The following is a 25,186-nucleotide window of genomic DNA, read 5'->3' on the forward strand; positions in this document are numbered from 1 at the left end:
GTGGGTGTTAGCGACTAACTGAAACGAATGCCGTTTAACGTGTCAATAGGGGAGCAAAGTTGATGCTACGATACGGCAGCTGCCTCTTGATTAAAGCCAGTGTATTTGGCCGAAGGAAGGCAAAACAAACTTTTTGAATACTGGCTGACGTACGAAGAAAGTTTGGAAAAATCGAATGCCGCGAACGCAAACAAAAGGCGTTGACTCTTGTTGTCAACACACAACTTTTTGTTTTGTGTTTAATTTCCCCCACCTTTTGGGAAGTGCTCTGTTTGTCGGTAAAAAAAAAAAAAAACAAATAATAAAAGGGGAATCATTTTCATTGGGAATCGTCGCTACTGCTGTCGAGCACAGCGAATCGTTTGCGACTTGTTGTTGACGCAGCTGTTGACGAAGTTTCAACAACAACAACAGCTGGATCTGCAACCTCTTGTTGTTCAACATCTTGTGGTTCTGCGTCGCTGCTCGACGACGACTCGGAATGGACGATGCGGCGACGTTTATGCGAGCCCAAAGGAATCGGTTCATCAGCCAACCGTTTGGCGCTCGTGTTGCCAGAGATGTCGTCTATCCGTTCGGCCGACTCGCTCTTCCCGCCGTCACTGTCCGAAACGGACGCTCCTTTTAGAAAATCGATCCTGCAACGCAAATCAGCCGCCATTAGCGTAGACGGAATGCGCCAGAATTGTTCCTACAATTTAATAGAAATAAAATCGTTAGGAATGACTTCCCAAATGTTCCAGAAGTCATTTCAAAACAAACAAAAAAAAAACAAACTTGTTCGTTGGCCGGGGGAGCCAATCCAACTTTGGCTATAAATTTCAAAAAGGTGTGATCTTCCATACTGGCAATAGCGCAGTCCGTGAGCGGCACTAGAGGGATGGCCTCATCACATTCTCCGTCTTCACGATCCTCGAGGGCTTCACTGAGACACTCGGCCAGCCAGGCTAAACCTTCTTTACGGCCTGCATGTGTAGCAGGGAAACCGGTTAAGTGCTGGTGTGTGTCTAACGTATGGCTATGTTTGAAGACAAAAATCCTAAACTAAAATTACGGACCATCGTCGACCAGTTGGCGGAGTTGTGCCGCCAGCATTTCAGGGCTAAAATAATCAGTTTTCTTCATAGCGAATCCGTACTGTTTGGGCCGTTTTGACTTGCTTTCCTTGTGCTTCATATTCTTGAAAGGTTCGCCATCGCTCTCGTCATCTTCTTCTTCGTCGTCGCTCTCACTTTCTTCATCCAATTCGGAATCTGTCAGACTGGCAGGACCTTCTCTCGGCCCTTCGTCATCGGATTGATGGCGGTTGGATTCCTTCCTACCGGCTGATTTAGCCGAACGGACTTTTTTCTTGCGCAACTCCTTGACGTCTTGGACCAGGCCGAGTTCTACTATCTTGTCTCGGACGCGACTTTTGCCGCGGGGGATGGGCAGTCGATCAATCAGCAAAGCCAACGGATCTGTCAAATGGGAAACCTTTAAAATGCGAACGGCTTGGGAATGAAAAAACAAAACAAAACAAAACAAATCAAAAAGAAATCAAATACCGGATGAACCGCGGACTTCTTCGAAAATGCGGCGCAATTCCACGATTTCGTGATCGCCCCATTCCTTGGGCGGACGGATTTTTACGGATCGTTTCGTCTTCGCTAAGCTCTTGGCGTCCATGATGAGACCCATTTCCTTCATTTTCTTGATCACGGCACGTCGATTGCGGTTCTGATTAATCAGGTTGGCCAAAATTCGATCGGCCACGTCTCCCTCTGCGAAAATCATTCAAAACAAGGACAACATTGAAAATCAAAACGTGCGCCGGGATTAAGAAGCGCCCGGAATTTAATAACGGGCTAAAAGGCTAACATATGCCATGTCGTAATATAAGGTGAGCGCGCAACGGAAACCATTCAAATGTAACTTTCGGAAATTTCATCACACACAGTCAGTCACGCCGCATATGCAAAAGTTCTTTGGCTCCTCCCAGCGCTCAGTTCCCATCAGTGAAATAATCCCATCATCACAGCGATACGTAATCCCTTTTCTGAAATCGATTCCGGCCGATGAGTGCGTGCCCCCATCAGAGCAAAATGAGGGGAAAGAAAAGAAACAAAAAAAAAAAGAAAATTCTCGTGAAACGGAACGTGGAAAATGCGTCTACAACGCATCTAACATTAGAATGCTGTCATGATTAAATAAGAAGAAGTTAAGATATATCGTATATCGTAGAGAAAAAAAAAATAAAAGAGGGAAATGTTTCGGGAAACCGAGGACAGGGCGTGTCCCATTTGTTAGACATCCGTGCGGAATGTAGGCGCAACTATTTCAAATCTGGCGGCACTGTTCGGTCGGCGTTTCACGTTTTCAACACATTCGTTGGATTTTTATTCTTCCGTTGTTGCCTCGACTTGTTCTCCCTCCCCGCTCTTCTTTTTTATCTCTTGCGTTGTCGGTGTTCTTCCCTCGACTTCGAAGAGTTTTTTTGTTTTGTTGGCTAATTTTGGATGCCTCTTGCGGAAGGTCCCCCCCTCGTTTTCTACCCCGAAGGAATGGATCCCACGGCACACTTTTCTTGCGTCGAGGACTCTGCGTTCACGCCCTTTGAACACTTTGATCCCGAAGCGACACTAGATCTCGCACACGTTCACAAAGTATAGGAAAACTACAAAAGACTTTTCTTTCTTCAATCAAAAGCAACGATAAATCTAGGGCTACGTAACATGCAGAGGTTTTTGTTTTTTGGTTGGAAGCTTTTCCGCGAATCCTTTCGGACGTAGAAGAGAAGACGGACACGAATGTCAAAGAAACAAGTGAAACGCAAAGCAAAGGTATCAGAAGAACGCGTGCTATTTACCACCATCTTGGACGTCTCTCAATTCGTGATACAGTCTCTCTAATTCATCTTCTTCCTCTTCGCTCCAGACGGCACGCGAATGGCTCGGGCTTCAGACGTAAACATGGAACCAAAAAAACAAACGTGAAAATGCAATGAGCGAATGAGTAGATCAAAGGCATTTGAATTCAAAGTAGTCCGCATAGCTCAATGATAAGTGAATCGTGAGTTTAGTTTTATTTATTTATTTTTTTTTGCTTACTCTTTGACGTTGCCGTAACCGACTTCAATTTCGACCGCTTCGCTGGCAGTCTTCCAAAACAGCAGTTCCACGAAGATTTTCGGGTTGACTTGCGCCGTTTCGGCAAATTTCCTCATGATGTAAATAGCAAACTTGTACAGTTCCTAATGCGCAATGTGAAAAGATGCCAAAAAAAAGAGAGAAAGTCAAAGCATGGAACGTGACATCCATCCATCCATCAATGTCGAAAAAAAAACAAAAAAAACAAAAAAAAAAAAAAGTGATTGCTAATAAAATGGCGGAGCAAATAAAAATGTTTACTTTGACGGTAGCATCGGTTTTGGCGAGCGGATCGTTCATGATTTTCTGGAATGTCTTGAAAAGTGACAGCTGGAACATCATGGCGGGCATTTTGCAATCCCAGGCGATCCTGTGGAGCATTTTGATGAGGCAGTGGTTCGTCAATGACGTGTTGGTTGCGTAGCGTCTCAGTAGATGGCAGTAGCTGCGCGCAACGTTTTTATGGGCAAACCTATCAACAGATGGCGTCAACATAGCAAAACGTAGTTGTACACATAAATGTTCGAGCTAAAAAGAAAAACACGTGAAATATCAGAGGAAGCAATTAAAGAAGACGGAAGGAAAAAGTACCCAAACATCTGCCAAACTGTACTGGATAAGGACTTCCTCCATGAATTCCTCCATGAATTTTGGCTACGGAGCAAAAGATGCCGGAACGTGCAATTTTATTTTGTTACTCCCTCTTTTGGAATTCAAAACACGCAATTCCCCTGAAATAAAACCAACGCCGGTCGATATCTGTTTTTTTTTTCCCCCACTAACGTTCATCTATTATTTGAAATCCCGCGTGTAATAACTATTGCAGAGTCCCATTTCTATACATTTCAAACCTTTCCTTCCTTCCTCTTACGTTATTGATTGCGCTAAATCTTAAACGACGCGGTGTAGAAGGCTAAAGTTGGTCCAGAACCATTGGGTCCGCTTCGGCGTTTCATCTCCCAACTGTTTGCCAGCAGTCACGGCAAATGAAAATCACCTGCAAACTAATATCGCTGACTGTAGTATTACGTAATGGGACATCGACTCTTAAAACGTCCCGCCTTTATGATTCACTTTCGCTCTTCTTACACCACTTGGGGGATTGGGGCTACAATAACGTGCGGGATACGTTGAACGGCATCGTTTTAATTCCATTTTCACGCTGTGGCTGTCAGCGCGGGACACTCGCCCATCATCCAAATTGGATGACTGCGTGATTGGCTCTGTCGCCAGCCATTTTCGCCTGAATTTCATCGCGTTTCATCTGTACTCTTTCTTTCAGGGGTTGGTGGTGGTCTGCCTTTAAACGCGAATGAGATTTAGTTTCGGAAATCGGGACGTCATGTGTTTTTAGTTCGCTAATAAAAATTGGATATAAATTTCGATGCAACGTGTATGACCGTCGCATGCGTAATTTAGTCTACGTCAATAACGCCAAAAGTTAACAATTCTCTTCGATCTGCTTCATTCTGCCATTACCTCTTTTCGAAAAAAGAACAAAAAATAGGGGGAAAAGAAGGCAATGTAATCCAATATTTATTGTTTCAAATCTAGAAAGCTCAACTTGGAAACAAACGATGCAGCCGAATGGCAAAGTTTTTCTGTTGCTTGTATGTTAAACAAAAACAACCCGCTGATTTCGTGACTCGTGTTAAGAGGTAGATAATACATCACACACACGCACACACAGTGGCCTCATTTCGATACAAGGTCTCCGCTTACCCCCTTGTTATTTGATTTATCTTGTTTCCGATTCAGTTGGATATAACGACGCAGCCCATCTAAAGGATAACACGTGGGTGTGTGTGTTTGTGCATGTGTTGAATAGTTTTTATTCCCGTTTGTTTCTCCTTACTATCGATCGACAGCCATTGTCGCCATCAGTCCCGCAGTAGATTTTCTATTTTAATGCGCATCTTAAAGATAATTTCTCATTTTTAAGGGTCCCGGAGGTTACGAAAAAAATTGGGCATTCAGAATCCAGACGAAGGGGAGCACACACACACACACACAAAAAAAAAGGAAGTATTCGCCAATCGAATCAAGAAAAAGAGAACATCGTGAAAGGCAGTGGCAACCGTTTCATCTAGTTGAAAAAAAAAATGGCGTGTAAAAAAAGAAAAGAAGAGATAGAAACAGACTGAACGAGGGGGGGGGGGGCAAAGTAGCTCTCCCGTCCGTGTGATCGAGTTCACTCGCCTAAACTCATCACGTCTCTTTTGTCTGCCGCTATGGCTCCTCTTTCTTGACATGCACAATTACAGCGAACGGGTGAAATGGCAACGGTGAGCAAAGGGGTTGCCCCCCGAACAGAAAATCAAAAGTCTTCAAAAATAAATAAATAATAATAATAAATTGTAAAAAATAAAAAATAAATGAGATAGCTCTTTGAAATGGAACGTTTTAGAAGATGAGAGGGTCCATCCAACATTGCCTCATTTCCGTTTTGATCCTTGGCGGTAGTCGACAACCGTGAAATTGAATAACACATGTCTTCTAAACATTTTTTTCTTTTCGCATTTAGATTATTATTTATAAAAAAGAAAAAGAAAAGTCATTTCCCCCCGCTTTTTAAAAGAAAAATACTTAAAAATATACAGCTGTTTTACAAGCGCAGCGTGAACGGTAGCAACCAACTGAGATTTGATTGGTCAAAAACACGTTGACAGTGAAATCGTACGTGACAGTTGTGCAACGACATTGAAAGGTCGGCGAATAAAATGGGATTTCCAGTCATCGCCATCGACATCCTCTTTTTTTCTTACAACGACGAAGACGATGGAGACAACCCCCCCGCAAATAGAGAACTAGATCCTTTAGTTGTGCTCAAGTATACAAGTGGCTGAACGTTTGATAATGAAACGAGAACGAGATATATTTCATACGTATATACTTTACTCGATTACGTATCGAATCAGAGCCCCTTCACACACAAACACACACACAGAAAGGGAAGATTACGGGACTGGCCAAAAGTACACAGGCGGAAGTAACTGAGAGAACTGCGGCCGTCCCGCGGTTAAGCCAAAGTGCATAGACTCTACTTTTGTGTGTAGCGATGGTTTATTTACTAAAGTTGAAGAGGGGGATTCTTTTCTCCCTTTCCGCCGGCAGAATCGGTAATCCACTAAACTTTTCTTTCTTTTTATTTTGTTTTCTTTATCTAAAATAAAACAAAACGGCCAGCTAAGTGACACTGTTTGTTAGCCAACCCCTCCCCCCCCAAAAAAAAACAAAAAAAAAAACAAAAACAAACCCCGGAAGAAAAGCGGAATTGTAATCACGGACTTGCAAGTCGTTCAAAGGGAAGAAGGAAATGCGTTTGCCACGTACTTTTTGTGCGCCAATCTCCGTGAAATCCCTCACTAATGTAACAACTTTGCTCGGGGAGTCGGGATGTGTGTCTATGAGAACAAGATTGAAACCAATTGCATTGATGGTAAACTGGTCATCAAAGACAAGGTCAAATTGATCCGATTGACTTGGTGTGTCTTTCCATCGACATAAACAAAATTCTTCCCTTTACCTTTTTGTTATTGTTGTTGTTGTGTGTATGTCGCTGGCACGGTGATGTGCCGCCTCCGCATCGTCAACGTTATTTGATTTGCAAAGCAACAGATCAATAGCGACACACACACGGCGGAAAAAAAAAAGAAGGAATCCCCATCTTTATTTTCGTTGCGGAGAAAAAGAAAAAAAAAACTAAGCGTCATATCCTAGGCAGACGAACAAGGGGAACTCTACGACGTCAAAGAATATCAAAGGGGTGTCGTTAAGTGCAGGCTGTCATAGACGTATATAAATATGTACCTCACTCTTGCTGACATTGCCGAGTCAAAAAGCTTCAGATTATCTTTGCCCATCCGAAAAAAAAAAAAGGGAAAAGAAACGTGGGGACGACGAGAGGGTGAGAGTCAACTCCCGGCCGGGATTATTTCTTCCCCCCCCCCCCTACTCGTTTTCCTATATAGCATTGCACACGGCACCTGCAATTGATTCGCTTAATAGAGGTAGTGTGGGAAGGGCGTTTTTACTTTTTAAAAGAATAGATTGGATGTTACAGATTTATTGGGGTTTTCGGAGAGGCCGTTCGCTACGCCAATGGCCGCGTTGCTGATTGAATTGCAAGACAAAGAAAAAAGATGAATTCGTTTTGTTTGGTTTTTTCTCTAGTAGGATAACAAATTTCACGAGGAAAATTATCAGCCATTTTGCCCTCGTACGTCTTTCTCTGACCTGCCAGCGGAACAATCCAATGAAAAGGGGGACAGTGGGAGGCTATAATATCTTAAGTGTTCATCTCAGAGTAACGGCATTGAAGACGCTACCGGGCCAAAGGCAATCTACAGCTTCGACATTGATGGCTGTTATGGACGACGGCCGAATATAACACACACACACACACACAAAAAAAAGGGCCACTATCGTACAGTCGTAGAGCACATCGACCTCAAAGGTAATGGGCCAGCTAGAAACCTTTTTGCCGAATTGCCCTAAAGGTACGATCAAGTCAACGGCTTTCATTTTATTCCTACCACCCTATATCGCTTGTGTGTGCCCGACCTGCGTGACAAGTCCAAACGTGCACATAGAAACATTGATGGTTAAGAGCAACCCGCAATCAAAGAGGCGGGGAATTAAAAAAAAACAAACAAAGCAACGCAGCAATTAGTGTGGATTACAAGTTGTTGGGTGGAAGGCCTTTTTCTTTCAATATCGTTCCGCTTCGTTTTTGTGCGATGTCGGATTCGAAACATCCCCTTCATTTCAAACACCCGGCGAACCCGACAAAATGAGTCAAAAACACAAGAGAGAAAGAAGAATATCAATTGTTTGGGGCTTACCTGCGAATGAATTCCTCGAAGTGAAGCTCCTTTTCGCTCCTCTCCGCTGCCAATTCTTCTTGCTCTGCGTCCCATCAAATAATAAGAGAAGTTGATTAGAAACATAACAGAGAAATGCAACTCGGCAGTCTGCTCATATTCAATCCATCTATCAATTAAAACGCTAATTATTGCTATTCACAACGATGGCGCTCTTCTTTTTCTTTAGTCTGCTCGCCAACGTCCCTCATTCTCGTCTTACGCGTTTTGCAGATGAGTTTTCGCACGCAACGCGCGCTACTCGATACGATGGGATTTTGCAACGTAAAAAAGCAAAACAAAAACAAACAAAGAAAAAAAAAACACATTCAGGATCGTAGCTGATGCTCTTGGGAGATTCCCCTGCGAAAATGTTATTTTCTGCTCCCGTTAGCAACGCAAGAATTTTTGTTTCACCCGTTTTCTTTTGCCGCGTGCGTGCGTGTTCTTTTCACGCCCGAATTGAAGTGACGAGATGATCGATAGCCACGGATGGCCAACTTTTTTCTCCGATGATATTTTCACCGGATTCCAGGAGTCTCGGATGACAAAAAAAAAAACTACTTTTCATTTTTTTTTTTTTTCTTTTCTTTCACGTCTCTCATCAGACGGGAACAAAGAGACAACAGCTGTGCTGGCCAAAAGAAAAATATAGAAGTACGTAGATTACCCAGGTCTTGAAAGGCAAAGGTCTCATTCATATTTTTCTCATTTTTCCATTTTCAATTTTCCAGTTCACTTTCTAAAGACATCAACATTCCCTCTCTTTTCATTGTTGATGTGTAAAAAAAAAAATGAGAGCTTTCGCATTTAAAAAAAAAATTTGGCCCGTTTGCATCCGACGTTTCATTCGTGGAAAATGCGTGAAAGAGCTTTCGACTTGTGGATGGATCTCTTCAACACACACAAAAGTTTGGGTTGGAAATATTGAGAAAAAGAGAGAGAGAGAGAGAGACACCCTTAGCTGTAGAGTGAAAACGTCAGTTCGATGCAAGTCTTCCCGTCAACTTCTTTCGTCGTTCATATTGAAATGGCGGGAGATAAAGGATTCCTGAGTTTTGAGAACGAAGCCATGAAAGTCGGAACGTTTCCTCACTCTCATTAGAAGAAATGCGCCAAGAAAGAAGATGTGTGTACATAGACGGAAGAAGAACCTCTTCAACCGTGATTGGTTCCTACCAAGACCCCCCTCCCTTCTGCCATCGTGACGCTGATGGATCCGTTCTCGATGTCACCCCGCCAAACTGACGGGTCGCAGTGACAAAAAAGGGAACCTTCTCTTCCATCATTAGTCACCTCCTCTCTTACACACATTCGAAAGGGGGATTGCATTGATATCCGGGTAGGAACACACACACACACACACAAAAGGAGGACTTGGACAACATTCAAGTCACTTCCTATACGAAAAATCACAAGCGGCTAGACATGATTACAATCAAAGCCCCAAAGATGACGACATTGTCTCCTTCACGCTTTCATTCTAGCAGCAACAACAACAAATTATTTGTTTAGAAAATAAACAAATAAAGAGTATGTGAAAAGAATGTCTCGCTAGCGACTAGTGACCCAAACTGGAACACGGAAAGCAAAAACATTTTTTAGATGCGGAGTTGATGGTATGGCTGACGGCCGAAAGAACAACAGCAACAACATAGGGCAGCAGCTGGATTTATCACGGGGCATAAGGAAACGTAATAAGACAAAAGAAAAGAAGAAGAAGAATAATAATAAAAAGAAAAATGGGTCGGCGTGAGTGCGTGAATGCTATTATGTAGAGCACAATCCATCATCTTAATATCGCGGCGCGCACACACACACTCTCCCTCTAAATGTACACACGTCTCTCAAAGAGTTCTCACTATCTGCCATTCTGCTCACATAATACTCGCATTGTTTGCTGGCGGTACTTGTCTATTCAACGGAGCGCAGAACGAATAGGACCCCGATCGCCATGAATCAATTTATTCAAAACACAAAAAAAAAAGTAGAAAACGTTATGATTGCTTGTTGAAAAAAATGTTTGTTTAAAAAAGACCCCGAAAAATAGGAGAGAGTACAAAAAAATTAATAAATAAAAAATAAATTGATTGACATCGACCCAAGTATCCAAAAAGACGGATGGCCTACGTGGGGGCAAAGCTCCCGTGCTGAATTTTTTTTTTCTCCCTTTCTATAACCTGATTGGTCCCCCCCACTCGAATCTACGAAACATTTCTATAACCTGATTGGTCCCCCCCACTCGAATCTACGAAACAGACGACAGATTGCGAGCCGAGAAGAGGGTGAAAAAAAAAAGAAAAGGTGGAGGGGGTGTTATTTGAACGGGCTAGACCCGATCGTTAAAGAAAGATGGGATCCAATCCAAACAGCTTTGATGGAGAACGAATGTGGGGCTATGGTATAGAGGAAAACACAAGAGATGGGGTTACACACGACGGAAGGCACGAGGGGGGACGTCGGCGAGTATTGATGTGTCTCATCTGCAACGCCAGATATTACAGAGTCCTGGTTTTGTAAAGCGCCAAGCAGCCGCCTGCTGCTGTTTATATAATACACACAAATACTCAACCCCAATAACCCGGAGAGAGCTCCCCCCTCCCCCCCGTTTTTGTGTATGTGTGTGTCTCCCAACACTCTCCCCACCCCCGTACAATGCTACACCGTCGTTACATCGGGAAATGACCTCATATTATTCACGCGTCGCACCAGCCGGGTGGTTGGTGTGTCTTCAGGGGGTGGTGGTGAAGGAAGAAGTGCGGAATCGTTCCGTCATTGACGTGCAATGCGTTTTTTTTTGGGGGGGGTGGAAGGGGGGACGGTGTGGGTGGATGATGGCCGTTGGGGTGGCAAAAAGCACAAGGTAATTGAATCGTATTCCGAGCACGTTACATACACACAACGCTGCCTAGTTCTCTTTTGTCAAAAGACTGCTGATGGAATACGCACACAGACAGAACACGTAGAATGAAATGATAAAAAAATAAATGGCTAAAGCCGAGGCAATTCCGGGAATATCAATCAAGTTAATCAGCCGAGCGTGATGGTCTAGAATGGGGTATATTTATATACGAAGAAAAGAAAAGAAACAAAAAAAAGGGGCAGAAGAGAAATGGACAACTAAATAAAATAATTTCATCTAGTTGGTATTAAATGATGTAAGAAAAAACACCCACGCCTCACAACTCATCACGACTATCAGCGGATTTGTTGATAATAATGAAGAGAAAGTGGCAAGTCCATAGGTCATAGTCAACCCACTGGGATTTCGCCTCTAAAAACAAAATCTTTCCAGGCCAAGCCTTTGCTTCCGCTTTTTTACTTGCATAACTAACCCCCCCCCACCTTCTTTTCGTTCCTTTCTTCCGGCCTGATATGTATATATCATTGCATGTCAGGAGATGCTAACCAAAGTGCACAGCTACTCGCCCACCCTGAAAGGTTCGATACATAAAATAGACGTACAAAATCTCAAAAAAAAAAAAATGCAAAATGCAAAATGGCTTGGCGGATTTTCCGTCTGACAAGGCGAGATGCAAATGCAAGCGAAACGAAAACTTTCAAAAGTAGAAAAACGCACACAAAATGCGCAAGAGTACGTGCTGGGATTGAGGAACAAGAAAAGACTGGCGGTGGCTGTGACTTGTGAAAAAAAAATAAAGGGGGGGAGGAATCATAACAACAGACGGAAAGAAGAGAGGGAAAAAGGAAAAGGAAAGTAGGAAGTTCGTGCTTCTTTACGGTTGCCTTCAAATGTGTATGTGTTTGTGTATCGATCACCTTTGACTGCCGAGAGAGAGAGGGGGGGGGAAAGGTTATGGGGGGTTGCGCACAATCCGTTCAATTTTCATCTTCATCCCAGTTTCTTTTATGCCATCCATCTGTAAGGATCCCCCCCCCTCGTTTTCTACTGCGTGTGTGTGTTAAAAAAAAAAAAAAAAAATGTCTGCCGTATTTTGTTTGACGAGATCGTTCCGCATGTGCTCCTGTGCTGCACGACGCAATCTTCTATGGATGTTCTTGCCCCCTGTCTCTTTTTTTTCTTTTCTAGGGTGGGATATAGTTGGGAATGGTTGCAAGATCCGTTGGGAGTTTGTCGAGCAAAGAGAGGACATATTATTATTGCCTACTTTCCGCCTCGTCTTACACACATAATGGCTACTATTAAAAATAAAAATAAAAATGAAATTTTAAAGACAAGACGAAAAAAGATTGAAAGAGAAAATGCGTAATTACCGATTTCTTTGCCGTCAGAGTCCGCTCCATCGCAATCGTCTGTTGGCTCGTGCCCAGCAACACCTGAAACAATAACACAATGAGTTGACGCTATACGAAATTCTTTGAAACTTCAGTTACAAAAAAAACAAAAAAAAAACAAAGAAGAAATAAGAAAAGAAAATGAAACGAGAAATGAAGTGCGAAGACGTTGGGGGTGCGGGAAGACACGGTATGGCGATCACACGACAACATTTGTAGCTAGGCGACAAAGTTCAGCAGACCGTGACAAACTAAAGGACAAGTCGAGTGTGTGTATAAACAAAGACAAAAGCTCGAGTTTCTCGGCAAGCTCATAGACACACGCACAAGAGCGTACCCTTGGCCGGGCCGCTCTTCTCCTTCATGCACTCATTATAAATTCAGGATTGAAGAACGAGTTGATGAGACGGAAAAGCGAACGAGAAGAGGGAAAACTACCGCCCCTCGAAATGCACAAGGCAAATCAATGAAAACTGGCGGAAAGAGATATTGTACACAGTGCGTACACATGTAATATACGACCTCAGCTTGACGTTGAAAGAATAAGAAATGATAAAGATGAGCATATCATTCGACTGTGCCGTCTCTCCTACACGCGGCCATTCTTCTTTCTTAAGCCATCGCCTTATTTCTCTTTGGCCGCCAGAAGAGGTTATAACACGCCCCACCGAGTCCCGAAGCCACATCACAGTTCTAAGCAGTACATAGTATCTATATATATGTATATAAATATATACACTCAGTCGGATGATAGGATATTGTATTATACGTGAAGACGACCAAACGGACGGAGGCGAACGGTGGGAGATAAAAGAAACGGCCATCTTTATTTGCAATTTAAATTCCTACTCCTCCCGAACCGAAGAGGCAAGTTAAGCGCTACCCCCCCAATTTTTTTATTGCATTTCACAATCTTGGCACACACAAAAAAAACAAAACAAACGATGTCCTTCTTATGAATAATAACAACAATAGCAAGAGGTCAACTGGATAAGTATGCTGCGAAGCTAACCATAAAAATAAGTAAATCAGAATCATTTCTATACAGCTTAACGGATAGGCGGCTATCAAAGCGAATGGAACATATAATCAGAGAGTCATAAGAACTTGCAAGACATTCCGGGGGCTGTGCGCCCCGTTTTTTTGTGCGCGATGCTTTTGTTTGAATGTTTGTTCACCTTTCCTCTTTTCTTTAATGGCCATTGATGAGGGGATCGAGTTCTATCATCCAGCGGATGGCAAAAGTTAAGAACCTAACAAAACCAAAAAGAATTCCTTGGTCCTTTAAAAAAGAAGATCGTTTTCTTTTCTTCCCCCCCCCCCCCGAGCTCTGCGCAGATGTGCGATCCTACCACTGCGACCACTACAACCGCCACCACCTTCTTCCCTCCCCTCCCGATGCACAACATTTTATTTTTTATTTTAAAGGGACCGTCACAGGCCGCCAACTTGCCAGTAGCGGCTCGTCTGCTAACGCGAACGGGTCTCCAAAATAGGCGATCCCACTCCTCTTTTCTTTTACCCTCTCACAAACATTAAAAAAAAAAAAAAAACAACAAAAACAAAACAAAAAAGTTGTCATCCCTTTCAGTGAATCATTTTTAAATCGTAATGAACCATATCGATTGAATTCGGGCCAAACAATTGCGTGGATGCGACCAAAATCGGCATCGACAATACTACTCATCAACCCCCCTCCGCTCGTACTGTTTCGTCTGCTTTTGTTTTCCAACTGCAATCAGACGTCCTATTCATCTTCTTCAAGTTGTGTGTGTGGCACGCGTCGCTTTCGCCTTGATTAGTCGACTACAACTGCTACTTTTGGCTGTACACGGCCCTATACTATTAGTCCCTTGCGGTGCCGCAGCAGCAGCAGCAACAACACGAACACGCACAAACGAAAGAAGCCCCTTAGTCCGTGAATGATCTGCGAGAAACAAGACCAAAAGAATAGCGGCTAAAACCATGGAAGAGCCGGAATGGTGCACCCACTATCACTACTTGCATTCCAGTTCGTCTCTCTTTCAAGTGATTGATGACAAACAGCATCTCTTCTAACATCTTCCTCCGCGTGTGTCCCTTCACTTTTGACATTGAAAAAAAGTACCAAAAGAAAGAAGGAAAGCCATTGTTTTTTTTGCACTCTCTCTGTCTCTCGTCGCTAGTGGCCGAAAACATAGTGAATCATCTGGTCGTTGGAAACAGCCGCGTTCCATCTCTACCAAGATATTAAGCGAGAAATAACAAGTGATGAGACGAGGCAGTACATTGTGGGCTCGACTGCAACGTGGAATTCCGTCGGTCAACATAATGAAATCGCTGGCAGCGTGCACCGTCCTCATATTGACGGCGGTATCGTCGTGTTGCGTGTCGGCGAGCAACACGACCGATGCCAACGCCATTCGTGCAGCTGACGCTGAATTGTTGCACGACGCAATTCAATATTGTCCGTTGACGTGTTTCTGCGATTTCGAATCGTCGCTCGTCAGTTGCGCTGCAACAGACGAGTTGCAAGAAACGAGTTTCGGCAACCGCACGACGGTGACGGCCGTCGCTGGCGACGTTTGGTCCGTCGTTGGCCAAGCGCACATTCAAAGATTGGACGTGCGTGATTTAGTCCTCCAACGGCTCGATGAGACGCTCATTAACGGGACGGAGCGACTCAGCGAGTTAAGTCTAGTCGGCTGCGGCCTGGCCTTCATCGCTAACGCCACCTTCAATAACCATCTCTATTTGGAGCGGCTTGATTTGAGTCAGAACCAGCTGACAGTTCTTTCACAGGTAAAAAAAAATTGAACACATCAAGTATTCGCTCCCCCCCCCCCCTCTTTTTTGTTTTCTTTCTTTCTAGTCCCGATGGCACTGATAGCTCCTGTAATTGAATTTGCTTTTCAGACGTTTACGTCTAAATAAAAAGAAAAGCTTTGCGATATTTAATTTCTGTGAATCGATACGAGTGTGAAAAAAATATGCCCGTCTGGCCCAAATTCTCCCCCACCTCCCATTTCAAAGTGAGGAAGAAAAAAAAGGAAAACTTTCGTTTTTTTTCGATTCTATAATATGGGCTGTTTGTTTTCTTCGACGAATGTGTGGCCGGCTTCCATTGGCGGGATGACGCAGGACACGCTGACAGGTTTAATCCGGCTGAGGAGTTTGGACCTGTCGTCCAACAAACTGACGCTGATCGACGGCACACTGGAGACCCTGATCAACCTCGAGCAACTCAATTTGCGTGGCAACGCCCTAGTCGTTCTTGGAGCTGACATTTTCAAAGTAAGAAACAACAATCTACGGCCTTTTCGATATTCCTTTATCTGACTGTTTCAACAGCGACAAGCAAAAAAATGATGATTTGACGCTTGGCAAAAGCGGAAGCAAAAGTTTTCTCGTCACTAACATGTGCCCCCTCTTTCGCTGTACCTTCCCCGATATTTAAAGCTTCTGTTTGTTTTGTTTTTTTAAGGGGGGGAGCCTTCAGAAAACCCATCACATCGATTGAGAAAATGAAATGATGAATTGACTCGCAACGAGCCTTCGTTGCGAGGTCTCCAAAAGCGGAACTGTCTCTCTCTCTCTCTCTTTTTTTGTGCCTCCATCTTTCTTTGCCTTCTTACGTAAAATCAGAACCTTCTTTCAAAAAAAGACTTTGGACAGTGAAAGAAAAAGAAAAAAAAAAGTTTCGTAAACATGTACACATGCTGTATAAATAGAAGAGCAAGCAGCCGGTCTTTTTATAACAAACTGATTGAAGACTCGACGATTGAATAGGCGCCATCAAAAAAGCTGAGCTTTGCGCATTCGTATAAATAGAGAGAAGCGCGCCCTCTCGTAATGAGTTTTTTCTTTCTTTTTTTCTATCAATGTCGGCATACAAGATAGATCGGAAATAGTATATGTATACATTCAACTCCGGATGCACATCCAAGCACTTTTTTTGTGTGTATATAGAATTCAACGGATTGCATCAACTGGGCCCACAGGGGTGGGGGGGGGGGGGGAAATCTAAAGAGTTTTTTTTTTTTTTTCAAATCAAAATGTTTTATATGCAATAAAAAAATTTTTCGTTTATCTTTTTCCTAACCTTTTAAATTGAATTTTTTTTTTTTTTTTTCAGGGTTTGAATCGCCTACAGTCCCTAAATGTCGACGGCAACCGAATCGGCGCCATTGCGGAGAGTGCCTTTCAAGGATTGGGCCAGCTGGCCCACCTGATTTTAAGGTAATAAATCTTGATCTTGAAGTATCTAAATCTTAGAATCGACTTCATTTTTTCCACCCCAACCCCCACCCCTTTGCTCATACAGTTCTAATCCACTGGGTGAAATACACCACGTCGACCTTTTTGCCGCTCGGCCGGCCTACGTCGACATGAGCTCGGCCGGACTTCGCAGTGTACCCAGTCTTATTGCTCGTTACGTCAGGGATCTCCGGCTGTCAGGTAAGAAAGAAAGATACGCAAGTCTCTTTCTCCTGCATCAATCTTGATTCCTCCTCCCCCCCCCCCATCTGTCCGCTTGAGTGTACACGAGAATGAAAAAAAACAAAAACAAAAAGAAATCGATACTATCGTATCTCTCTCTCTCACACTAGAGTATCACGTTCGTTCGACTCTTTGGCGTAGATATCGAGTATCCAAGCATTTCATCATTAATAGCCAACGAAGGGTATCGTCGAAACAACTGGGAGAAAAACAAAAAACAAAAACCCAAACAAACTTTGGTCTCATATCGATCGACTTGGTGCTAACTTCCTTAATGGCAAGTAGCGCAACAGTGCCACCGTCCTCCATTCGAAGCAGCCCATAGGGATCTAGATGTAGGAAAGCAACGGACCGAAATACAATCAGTCCCACCCTTTTTACACGACGTTGCTCGACAATATTGAATCACGCCATCGAGGGAGGGAGAGAGAGAAACAAAAATAAGATTTTCGTCCTTAAAAGGCATTAGAACAAAACGTATAGACATTACATAGCTTGCACGTATACGTTCAAAAACAACCCATATAAGCCTTATAGACAATCATTCCAAGCATATTATTAAAGATAATATTTTTTTTCTTCCCCCTTCTCGAGCCCACCCACTGATGGAACGCAAATTTTAAATTGCTTTGGTATTGTGTCATCCGTCCTTCCTCGTCAGATAAAAAAAACAAACAAGCGGCTTGCATTCCTATTTCGAAAAAGGGGGGGAGATGGGACTGCCTGTCGTGAAACAATAATAATCGGATGTGGGAAGGAAATATTACTTTCAATTCCAGTTGAATTGTTTTCGCTGTTTTTGTTTCGTCAAGCTGTGCGGAAAATAATACGAAACATAAAAAATAATGGACCTCTTTTTTATTTTTTATTATCTTTTTATCCCCTACCGTGAATCGACGCGACATCTTATAAAGAATTTCCTTCATTTTTCGTCCCTACCCCACCTAAAGGAAGGAGGAGGTATCATCCTAGATTTGGAAACAAAAATGGGAAGGAGATACACGCAAGAAGCTTATCCAACACAGTTGGCTGCGATAGGATCCCCCGTACCCTTTTTTTTTTTCACGTGGTAGTTGACTTTTTTTTTTTACCAATTCATGGTTGTCTATATTGTCATATGCAAATAATTTTTTTTCCCTCCCTCTTTCAAAAAAAAAAAAATGAAAAAGGCTATAGTGATATTCGCTTTAGTTGGAGACCTCTCTGAAAAGCATTAGAGCCGAGTTACACGATCCGTCCTTTCTTCTTTTCGACTACGAGCCACTCACGGGCCCGTGGGTCCATCATTCATATTGAATTATATGAAGATGAAAGTAAACACCAGCCTCCTTTCAAGTTCGATACGCATTAGAAAACGTGGTGGCACTGTACCTAGGAACGCGTAACGTGCATGTAACTAGACGATACGAATCGATATAGAGAGGTCAGCACGGCCGGTACTTTCCCCCTCAAACAACTTGCCAAGGAAACTGCGGAAACTCTCTCAAGAGATGCGCTGCAAATCGATACCCCACTGCATTTCCTTTTGTTTTGTTTTTTTACGTAACAAATAAAACAAAAAACAAACGGCGAGAGATAGAGGGGGGGAGGTAATAAAAGAATTGCGATGAAGAACAAGAACTCGACTGGCTAATCCAATTTTCGGCAGTGAAACAAACAGCGTCCGATCAATTGAATATTTGTGTTACTCATTTGGGCCGGTAGGTAACAATTTCAGCCGGTTGCATCGAGGCGATTTTGAGAGCGTTCCGCAAGTGCGGCTGTTGCTGCTCGACGACAGCCACATCGTCGAGATCGAAGAGGACGCGCTGGGCAGGATGGAGCTGCTGGAAGAGCTCTCGCTGAACGACAACCAACTGGCCAGCGTTCCAGCCAGTCTTCCGTCTACCTCGCTCTCGTCGCTCCACTTGGAGGGCAATCGAATTACGGCCCTCGCAGCTGCAGATTTCATCGGTCTCCGACGATTGGATCAGCTTCATTTGGCGCGCAACGTTATTGTCTCGATCGCAACGGGGACTTTCGATCAATTGACGAGGTTAGTCTTAACTCTTGCAATCCCCTCCCCCTCCTCCATGATTTTTTGCCTTTCCTTACAACGAACCTTTCATCCAAACTAATAAGGACCCAGAAAATTTGCTCTCTATCTATTCGATGCATCACAACCCTTTTTCATCTAGATGGCGTGTGATGACGTCCCTCCCAAGAAAATCCAAAGTCCTAATTTCTACTATTCATGGGCCATAATGCAGCCGAAAATACGCCTTTTCTCGTTTTCTGCTCGTGATTAAACCTCGTTAGAGTAGCCCTGCCCATTGCAGAAAGGCAATTAGTAATTAACTAAATCCCCCCCCCCCCCAAGGCAAAAAGCTTTTAACGGAGCATATGCCGCGCATCGCCTTCGTAGATCCTAATGCGACACAGCCGATGGGCTGCGGCCAGCCATTTTGCAATTGTCGCGGCGAGTTGGATAACATCAAAAACAGATACGACTCATCACGTGATGAATATCAAAGCAAATGAGACGTCCGAGACAAAGAAGATTAAAGGCCCATTTTCATTTGACAATGGGGATCCCAATGAAAATTGCATGGCGGTATATATATGTGGAGTTAGACCGATGGAAGGGAAATAGGAGATAACCACCAGAGCAAAGTATCGAATAAAAAGTAAAAATAAACGAGTAAACAAGAACGATGCAATAACAAAAGTAGAAATAAAACTGCGATTCCATCGGGACATTTTCAGCCGAAAAACAAAACAAAACAAAACAAAAACAGAACATTTTTTTGTTTTGTTTAGTTTTTGTTTAGGATGTTGTTGACGATAGGTCGTAATCGTATAGCGAATTTAGACAACTAGCAAAACATCGGCAATATAAAATTTATAGCCATCCAATTCAATCGTTTAAATTTTATTTTACTTTTTTTTGCTGACCCCCGTGTGTCTACAATTTATGTATACATGCAATCATAAAATTGTATTTTTTCTTTCTTCTTTTACTATTTGTCTCCCCCCCCCCCTCCATAGCCTGACTCGACTGGACTTGCGAAGTAATCGACTGAGCCACGTCAGCGCCGAGGTTTTTGGCAGTTTAGTCCGATTGCGTTTTCTCGATCTGTCAGACAATCCGCTGGTCATCCCTGGAGCGGATGCCGAAAGGCTACGACACTTGACCGCAGTAGTCAAGGTTATCATCGCTGCCGTTCCCGATCAACAAAAGGTAAAGCAAAAAGAGCCTCCCCCCCCCCGCACAGTTTGTCTTCATTTTCTACGTCTATAATCGTCGCCAATTTAGACGGAGGGCGAATCGATGGTTGCCATGGCAACCGATGCACTGGATGCTGCAGAGACATCGACGAGTACGATTCCAGACAGCGCGATGAGGCTCTCCCACAATGGCGCTAATGAACCGTCAGATACGACTGAGAAGGAGGTGACAAAATCACCCAAACAGGCGCTGGCTTTAGTGGGGGCGTTGCTCAGCCTGTCAATCCTCATCGTCGTCCTATTCATCATTGCCGACCGTTTCATGAAACGATCGCATTGGAACCGCACTAAAACGACGGCGCTATGGAAACGACGACGCGTCGCCGGAGTTGAAGACGCGTCGGCTCAACTGCCGCAAAAGGATTTCGTCAAACTCGGATGGATTCCGGCCGAGGATTTCGATCACTGGAGCACAGTGCTCATCCAAAACGATACGGAGCACGAACGGCTCCTATTGGCAGTTTCACCACACCATTAAATACAATTTAAAAAATCAATCAATCAATAAAAATAACCCACCCTAGAAAGGAAAAAGAAAAAAAAACAAAAAAAACTATGCCGACGCTGTTTCACTTCGACCAAAATGACTCGCACAGGCCGGAATCAAATCAAAATGGGGATCCGGTCACATTCATACCTCGAGGCACAAACGGAAAAGTGGGAATGATGGGGTCTCTCTGCAGCCATCGATTTCCCTCGCGCCTTTCTCCCCCATCTCTTTCTCGTTCCTACCCTTAAAAAATTCGAACGCAAAGCAGCCAGGGGCGACACAGTAATAGCGGGGATTTAAAAAAAGAATGAGAGAGAAAGAGAGAGAGAGAGAGAGAGAAAAAAAATGGATGTGTTCACTTACTCGGTAAATCGGTGTGAAAGATTTCGCGTAAAAGAAGTAATTCGTGCTCTGGACCCACTTCAGGCGGGCCAAAGACTTCCCCTTCCGGCCAAACGTCACGGCAAGTTCGCAGTAGAGCTACAGCCAGATGGGTTTTGGCCTCCTTGAGCAGTTGCTGAATTTTACCCATGGCTATAACCCTAAATCCCCAAAAAAAAAACCGATGGAAATTAAAATTTATTTAAAAAAATAATAATTGATGATATCTTGCAATTGAAATGTTGAAAATAAAAAATCGTGTCAACAATTTTTTTTTTTGGTCAGCAATTCAATTATTTCAGTCATTTCAAACGAATTCACTTACTTTTGATCATCCATCGGAAGATCGGAGGCGGCATCGTAGGGCGCAATGTCGTCGGTCAGAGTCGGTTGCTCTTGTAGGGCGGAGCTGATCTCTACGGCAATTTCATCGAATGTTGGCGGAGGCGTAGATGTTTCCTCGCTCTTCGATTTCTTTTTCTTGGCCTTTTTCCGCTTTTGGGGCGCTTTCGATTTGTTCTGGACGATGAGGTGCCGTTTGCCTTTAGTGAATTGTTCAAACAGTTTCAGGAAAATGTGATTGGTCTCGACCAAATCTTTCAGGTAGTCGAGCGAGTGTTGCGTTTCTTTGTAGTTCAGAAGCAAAACGAGGCACAATTCGCGGTATTCTGGGACGTAGAAGACGTTGCTTTTAAGGACTTCAGACGATTTGCGGATGGATTCAGAGCCGTATTTATCCATGGCGTTCAGAGTCATCAATAACTCTTGGTAAGCGCGCAGAGCAACGTGAAGGCGACGGGACCATACAGCAGCTTTCTTTTTGTCCACAGTAATGGATTCAGAGTACGTTTGAACCTGCGTCTGAATGTAATGGAAGAGCCCCACCTATAAAAAAAAGAGAAACCGTTACCCTTTTACTGGTCGGGGAGACTGAAAACGGTTGCATTTCTTACCGACATGGTCTCACTGACCAGCTCGACTCGGAATTTGCCGCTATTACGGTTGAACTCCATGAAAAACTTTAGGGCCCATAAGTAATACGTCTCATCGTGATCCTGCGTTTTCAAACGGATCAGGCAATCTTTGACGATGTGCATCAGAGAATTGTAGGCTCCGTTGAGCAGTTGGAGACAGAATTCTTTCAGCATCAGACGGATGGAGAGAGTCGACTTGCGAGTCACGTCGCAGTTCGGTAATGGCATGCGATTTTTGGCCTTTCTTTTAGCCACCTTGTTCTGATGGAAATCGATGGGTTTGCCATCAGTCAACGTTCGGTGAACGATTAGGTTTTTCTCGCTGATTGACTTGACATCTTTAACGCAGAACGTTCCGCGGAAAATGGAACTCCTAGAGGCAGTCATCTTTTTATATCTTGCCTCTCGTTCGCTGCTTTCCTTTTGTACCATGGCCACCAATTCTTCGGTGTCTTTCTGCTTCTCGGCGAGCGAACGTTGTGCGGCTGCTTGGGCAAGCGTGGCGGGATTTTGCTCGCGCAGCATGAGAGATATAATTTCCATCACATGCATACAGAAGTGACGTTCGTTTTCATTGGATGCAAGGTAAATGATCACATCTTCCATCCCAGAGAGATGCATGGACCACAGCACCTGCACAATCAATTATGCATTCAATACAAACTGGGAAATGAATTTGTATCAAGTCATTAATACCTGGTCGTGAACGCTCGCGTCATCGTCTGTTCGTTTCTCGTCTTCTGGCGTTATAGGTATATCCAAAATGTTTCGTATCAGAATCAGGATTCTCTCAGTTAGCAATTTGTCATCCTCCAATCGATCTTCTGGTTCCTTTAGTGGAGGGGACATTTAAGATTGATCCTTTATTCTTTATAATTCAAATACTACTTACTTTGACTAGAAGCAGCTTCAGTTTGTCAGTTAAAACTACCCACAATTTATCGGATGCTAAAACTGGTTTGTAGCTCTGCAAATGGCTGACATGTTGCAGATAATAGTTTCTTGTAACTTTATCAGTAGGCACTTCTTCATTGAACAGTAACAGGGTTGGATTCGTTAAATTGACGAGGAGACGAAGTACAACATCAAATAGGGTTTCATCACTGTGATATTCACAAATAATTGGTATCAAATTTGTCTGTACAAGTTTCATCTGCCCAAGTTCCCTTCTGATTCCTAGAGTGTCATCGTCTCTACGAAGATAACGAATCAGATCCTTTAAGGCCTCTGTAATACAAAGAAATTTGTCATGCGTGAATTGTTTTAAGAAATACGACCGACCACAACGTGGTGAGGGAAAATGGCACATGAATCAACAGTTTTTTTTAACGAAGTACCTAGACAATATTGATCTTTGAAGTATTTATTTCCTTCTGTATAACCCAAACTAGTAACTGCAGCAGTTAATTCCGCTTTCAAGAATGGCGTTACCATTCTTCACTATTAAAACGAGGGATTTACGAACAATAAAAATGATCCAAGACTTCGTGCATATTAGGCACTAGCCCGCCAAAACTGGAAGTTATGGTCGTCTGCTTGACGTATGCAGGCATTGCCAAATTAGATCAAATAGGAAACGCTAATATTTGCATACGCTCTAAAATGAGCGTTTTTTTTCAGCATTCATCTCCAGTTCACAAAACAAAAGAAATGAACTAGGATCACCAGAAATATAAGTGACAGGTGAATAAAAGGAAAAAATAAATAATCAAATTAAAACCAAAAGAAACGGCAATAGCAGACGCTCCATGGGAATGAGATTTGCAATCGAGCGACAGTGTTCGTCTCCATTGCAACTATTTTTTCTTCTTTTGGCTATACGTAACGATATTTATACAACTTGTACGGTATCTACTTTTTCTTACGAGTATAGCAGAGTTATCGCAAGAATAAGATAAATTGAATAGTAGACGAGAAGGTATATCATGTGCAAGAGACGCTGGTGGGATTGGCTTGACGCCAGAATGACAATGTTCAAGCAACAGAACGCGCATTGAAGGGTAATAGAGGTGGATTAATCTTCTTTTTCCCATTCGTCCAACATTTTTTTTATGTCAGTATATTATGTTTCTGTATCTTTCCTGCAGTCTCTATTTTTTTATTGTTTGGCTCAATTGAAACGTCTCCTCTTTGTATTCCTATATCGGGTTGAACGTATGAAGAAAGAACAAGAAGAAAGATCTGGTTTCTTTTCCGACGTTTCTGCATTTCGTACTCACTGGCTGCTGCTGTTGGCGTGAGGGTAACGTGTGTGCGTAATGGAATGCAGACTACCAATGATATGGTAATGTCCAGCACAGTATATAAGAAGATCGATCCAATTGTGTGAACTCGTCGCCCTAAAGGGGTAGTCAGTCTGTACTGACTTGGGGCGGAGGAGACGGGTTGCACGCATGGAAGATTATTCAAGATTGTGACCCGCCAACCAAATCTATTCTTTTTTTTCCCCGTTTCCACGGGCCCTTGTTGAGAGTTCGTTTTATATTGGGTAGTTTATATTTTATCGTAGTCTCCAACTGGGGAAACTGTCCTCATATTTTTCTGCAAAGCAAAAAGAAGTATTTGGAAAATTTGATTTTGTGATCAATGGATTTCTTTTCTGGGCTCTTTCTTTAGAAAAAGAAGAAACGAAACACTTGAGAATTGACATTCAATTCCGAGAGTAGAGAATCAATCGACTTGTGTGGCCATCCGTTTTCTCTGGGACTCTCTCTCTTGCTTGATATAGCCAATTTTTCACTTCTTCTTTTCTAACTCTATAAAAAAAAAAAAAAGGAGTTACTCTTTTATTTTCTTAATCGATACCAGACGACTTGAGATGGGCGACCAGACGTGCCACACCAATCTTTACCCACTGATGGGCAATTTGCGGATCTACTTTTTTCTTCACATAGAAATGGAAAGGGGGGAAAGATGACTGCGTGAAAACCCATCTCGATAGTGACGATGCCACTGGAATAACATTCGAGACTAAGAGAAAGAAAAAAAAAGGGAAAACTTGGCCCTGTGAGCTTTCGTAATCTGTTGGAGCAACGGCCCAGGCCAGCTGTTTGGTTTCTTCTTTATGAGGTGGCAACCGGCTTTTACTTCCTTTGTTCTGACATCAACTTTCCACGATTTTCCCTCTTTTTTGCATACATGCTCTATAGTGTATTTTGTCCTTTTCCGCTTATACACGGCCGACTAACGCCCAGTAGACTTCTAGAACTCATATTATTCTCGCGTATATAGAATAGCTGTCGAAAAACAGCACGAGAGTCATTTATAGGAGAGCACTCAACACAAAAGAGGGGCCTAAGTTGCCGCTTATTACGTCCTGCGAAGAGTATGTAAATGTTCTCCGACTCG

At 43.1% G+C, this 25,186-nt stretch overlaps 2 protein-coding genes across 2 annotated transcripts; one reads left to right on the top strand and one right to left on the bottom strand.

The window, feature by feature from the left end:
• Positions 1-84: 84 nt before the first annotated feature.
• LOC116923421 (protein timeless homolog) lies at positions 85-23,376 on the bottom strand. The gene is made up of 15 exons (XM_032929874.2): positions 23,176-23,376; positions 22,731-23,065; positions 22,535-22,669; positions 21,818-22,471; positions 21,190-21,749; positions 20,847-21,025; positions 12,227-12,289; positions 7,973-8,036; positions 3,390-3,600; positions 3,090-3,232; positions 2,849-2,937; positions 1,548-1,763; positions 1,059-1,460; positions 778-965; positions 85-691 (listed from the first exon to the last, which is right to left on the bottom strand). Exons 1-15 carry the CDS (start codon positions 23,270-23,272, stop codon positions 320-322), a joined length of 3,708 nt encoding a protein of 1,235 aa, XP_032785765.2. The 5' UTR covers positions 23,273-23,376; the 3' UTR covers positions 85-319.
• Positions 13,712-21,132, top strand: LOC116923423 (insulin-like growth factor-binding protein complex acid labile subunit). Its single transcript, XM_032929879.2, has 7 exons — positions 13,712-15,028; positions 15,368-15,520; positions 16,362-16,465; positions 16,551-16,684; positions 18,431-18,761; positions 19,754-19,946; positions 20,022-21,132. The coding sequence occupies exons 1-7, from the start codon at positions 14,498-14,500 to the stop codon at positions 20,469-20,471; spliced, it is 1,896 nt and encodes a 631-aa protein (XP_032785770.2). The 5' UTR covers positions 13,712-14,497; the 3' UTR covers positions 20,472-21,132.
• Positions 23,377-25,186: the final 1,810 nt, after the last annotated feature.

This window comes from Daphnia magna, linkage group LG5, assembly GCF_020631705.1.
Source record: "Daphnia magna isolate NIES linkage group LG5, ASM2063170v1.1, whole genome shotgun sequence".
Classification (NCBI taxonomy): Eukaryota; Metazoa; Arthropoda; class Branchiopoda; order Diplostraca; family Daphniidae; genus Daphnia; species Daphnia magna.

What these genes read in the sequence shown, in the direction of transcription:
- LOC116923423 (XM_032929879.2), top strand. Translation starts at nt 14,498, where the DNA reads ATGAGACGAGGCAGTACATTGTGGGCTCGACTGCAACGTGGAATTCCG. An exon ending in AGCTGACAGTTCTTTCACAG is followed by an intron (nt 15,029 to 15,367) that starts GTAAAAAAAAAT and finishes GGGATGACGCAG; the next exon opens with GACACGCTGACAGGTTTAAT. An exon ending in TTGGAGCTGACATTTTCAAA is followed by an intron (nt 15,521 to 16,361) that starts GTAAGAAACAAC and finishes TTTTTTTTTCAG; the next exon opens with GGTTTGAATCGCCTACAGTC.
- LOC116923421 (XM_032929874.2), bottom strand. Translation starts at nt 23,272, where the DNA reads ATGGTAACGCCATTCTTGAAAGCGGAATTAACTGCTGCAGTTACTAGT. An exon ending in TGAAGCTGCTTCTAGTCAAA is followed by an intron (nt 22,670 to 22,730) that starts GTAAGTAGTATT and finishes CCTCCACTAAAG; the next exon opens with GAACCAGAAGATCGATTGGA. An exon ending in GGTTACGGCAACGTCAAAGA is followed by an intron (nt 2,938 to 3,089) that starts GTAAGCAAAAAA and finishes TTACGTCTGAAG; the next exon opens with CCCGAGCCATTCGCGTGCCG.